This window comes from Anarhichas minor, unplaced genomic scaffold (genome assembly GCF_050575085.1).
Source record: "Anarhichas minor isolate MPS153535 unplaced genomic scaffold, ASM5057508v1 ptg000102l, whole genome shotgun sequence".
Lineage (NCBI taxonomy): Eukaryota > Metazoa > Chordata > Actinopteri > Perciformes > Anarhichadidae > Anarhichas > Anarhichas minor.
In genome coordinates, this window is record NW_027466548.1 from 902501 (window position 1) to 905000 (window position 2500).

The 2500-nt window shown below is 38.9% G+C and overlaps 1 protein-coding gene across 1 annotated transcript in view; it reads left to right on the top strand.

The window, feature by feature from the left end:
• cox7a1 (cytochrome c oxidase subunit 7A1) overlaps positions 1-2500 on the top strand; it is a 6101-nt gene that overhangs the window by 2713 nt on the left and 888 nt on the right. Inside the window, exons 2-3 of the mRNA XM_076082752.1 lie at positions 1303-1389; positions 2095-2179. Coding sequence (XP_075938867.1) covers positions 1303-1389; positions 2095-2179 — 172 coding nt within the window. The remainder of the gene's footprint in view (positions 1-1302; positions 1390-2094; positions 2180-2500) is intronic.

Sequence of the window (2500 nt, forward strand, 5' to 3'; positions counted from 1 at the left end):
CCTATTGATGAAAGATTATGAAACACTGAAGATGAACTGACATGTTGGTTCATAGAGTCAGGTTTGTCTCCTGGTGACGATTATATGATGAAGAAAGAAACGGGAACACATCGGAGCTCTGAAAGTAACAACGGTTATTGTTATTAAAGTGAGAGTGTGGGAACAGAAATGATCTGAGTCACTTCCTGTTTCTCCTGAACAGCAGACTGAAGAACAGACTCACCTGTTCAAATATTAACATCATGTTTTATGGAAGTCTCTACTTCCACTTATTTAAATCTTTCTCCTGAAACAGAGATAAATATGTACCTCTAAAGTTTAGAATACATGTGGATGTGTTCAGGTACAAATACAACAGTGGAAGAAGTACTTTAGTCAAAGTAGTAAAACAACAAGTAAAAGTCCTGCATTTAAAAGAGCTTCATTAGTAACATGATGCTTTATTAAATGTGTTCATTGTCACACAAACGAAAGCATGAAAAGATGAATTATGAATATATCTGATATATATATATATAATATATAATATATATTGTTGTGTTCTGAGCCGTGAAGTGTTTCATGTTCAGAATATAAATGCTGAACTATAAATAAGGTGAAAGAGGAAATAACACTTTAAAGCCTGTTTCCTCTTTCTGACACTTTGCTGGAATGAGTTTCACAATAAGAGTCAACATCAATAAAAGTAAAACTTTTAATGTGAACAATCTGCAGAAACAACTGGAATTCATTAAAGAATGAAACCTTGATGGTGAAATAGAATAAAAGTTGTGTCGCATCAACAAAGACTCATTTTTAAATGTTTGGATCCTGATTTAAACTTGAAGTCACGCTGCACTAAACTTTAGATCTAGTTTAAAAGAGAAAGATGAACTCTTTAAACAGCAGCTCAGTTCTTACTCTGAACCCTGACCTACTTTAATGAGGTCAGTTATGATCAGAATAAAAGAGTTTGAAGACATAAACATGTGGTGTTCTCTCTGAGCTAAAGTACTAAACTACAGTTCGTTCAGAAGTTTCAGGAGAAAAGTTGCAGCAACGTGTTCGATAATAAAACATCTGCTGGACTCTGTTTGAAAAACACATGAAAATGAAAATCATCTAAAGCTCAGTTTTCATTGGAAAACAATGAGTAAAGTGAGACGTTAATGTTCCTGTGCAGCCACAGAGGAGGAGCAGTGAGACATGGAAACGTGGGGAAGAGCTTTCAAAGTCTGCACTTCACTCAAACACTGAAGACTCTCCAGAGGATTTATCGCTCGTATTTAATTCATTTTTCTTCACATTTCTTTGTGTTTCCAGAAAGTTCCAGTTCTGGCCATTCGGGCCTTCAGCAGCTCCGCCAGACAGCTGAGGAACAAAGTCCCCGAAGCCCAGAAGATCTTCCAGGTAACACAACGGTTAAATCATTAGGATTCATCCTCTGAGGACCAAGAATATCCACAGAGGGTTGTTTTAGATCACAGACAGTCTGACCAAATCCTCTGCAGCAAAGAACAGAAAGGGGCTTCTTCAAACATCCAGGAGACAACCTCCGGTTCTTTAAGAGAAGTCAGTGCTTCATGTGTTAAAGCTGCATTCTCTCTAGTGTCCACCAGGGGGCGACTCCTCTGGTTGTATAGAAGTCTATGAGAAAATGACTCTACTTCTCTCTTGATTTATTACCTCAGTAAACATTGTAAACATGAGTTTATGGTCTCAATCTCTAGTTTCAAGTCTTCTTCAATACAGCATGATGTTCATTTAGTACATTATGGTCCATTTAGAGTCAAACAGACCATAAAGCAGGGGATGCTTTAGGGCGGGGCTACACGGTGATTGACAGGTCTCTACCAGAGATGTACGCGCCGTCTCTACGTCACTCCTCCTCAGTCCAGATATGCTCACTTCCTGTTCACTGGGTGCTAAAAACAAGATGGCGACGGCCAAAATATAAAACTTTTAATATCGCGTCTGTTTCATCTCCTCTTCGGGAGGCGTCTCCCTCCAGCTCGTTACCGTCGTCAGTGTCACATGATCGATAACGTGTTGGTGGTATCAGGTTTGACGCTAACACATTAGCACACCCTGTTTTCACCTTGTGGTCTCACACAGGAGGACAACGGGCTGCCGGTCCACATCAAGGGGGGAACCTTTGACGTCGTGCTCTACCGGGCGACCATGACGCTAACTCTGGGAGGTAACGTGTGCAAAAGGATCAAAGTCTCTTGAAAAGTTGGAAAAAAGTTTAAAATATATCGGATGAAGTTCTGAAGTTTAACTCAACCAGATGGAATTATTTACAATACTATAAATTATAATACAAACTCATTTCTGCTTTCAAACAGCTGATCTGACACAAACAGGGTTCACTGTGAATTAGCATAAAGGATAAGTGATGAATGACGTCATTTTAACTTGATAAACTGTTTGTTTTAGGGACCACAGATGAATAACAGCCTCTCATCTAACTGACATACTCACAGTGATGTTTGATATCAAGGAAACTCAGAAATATAAT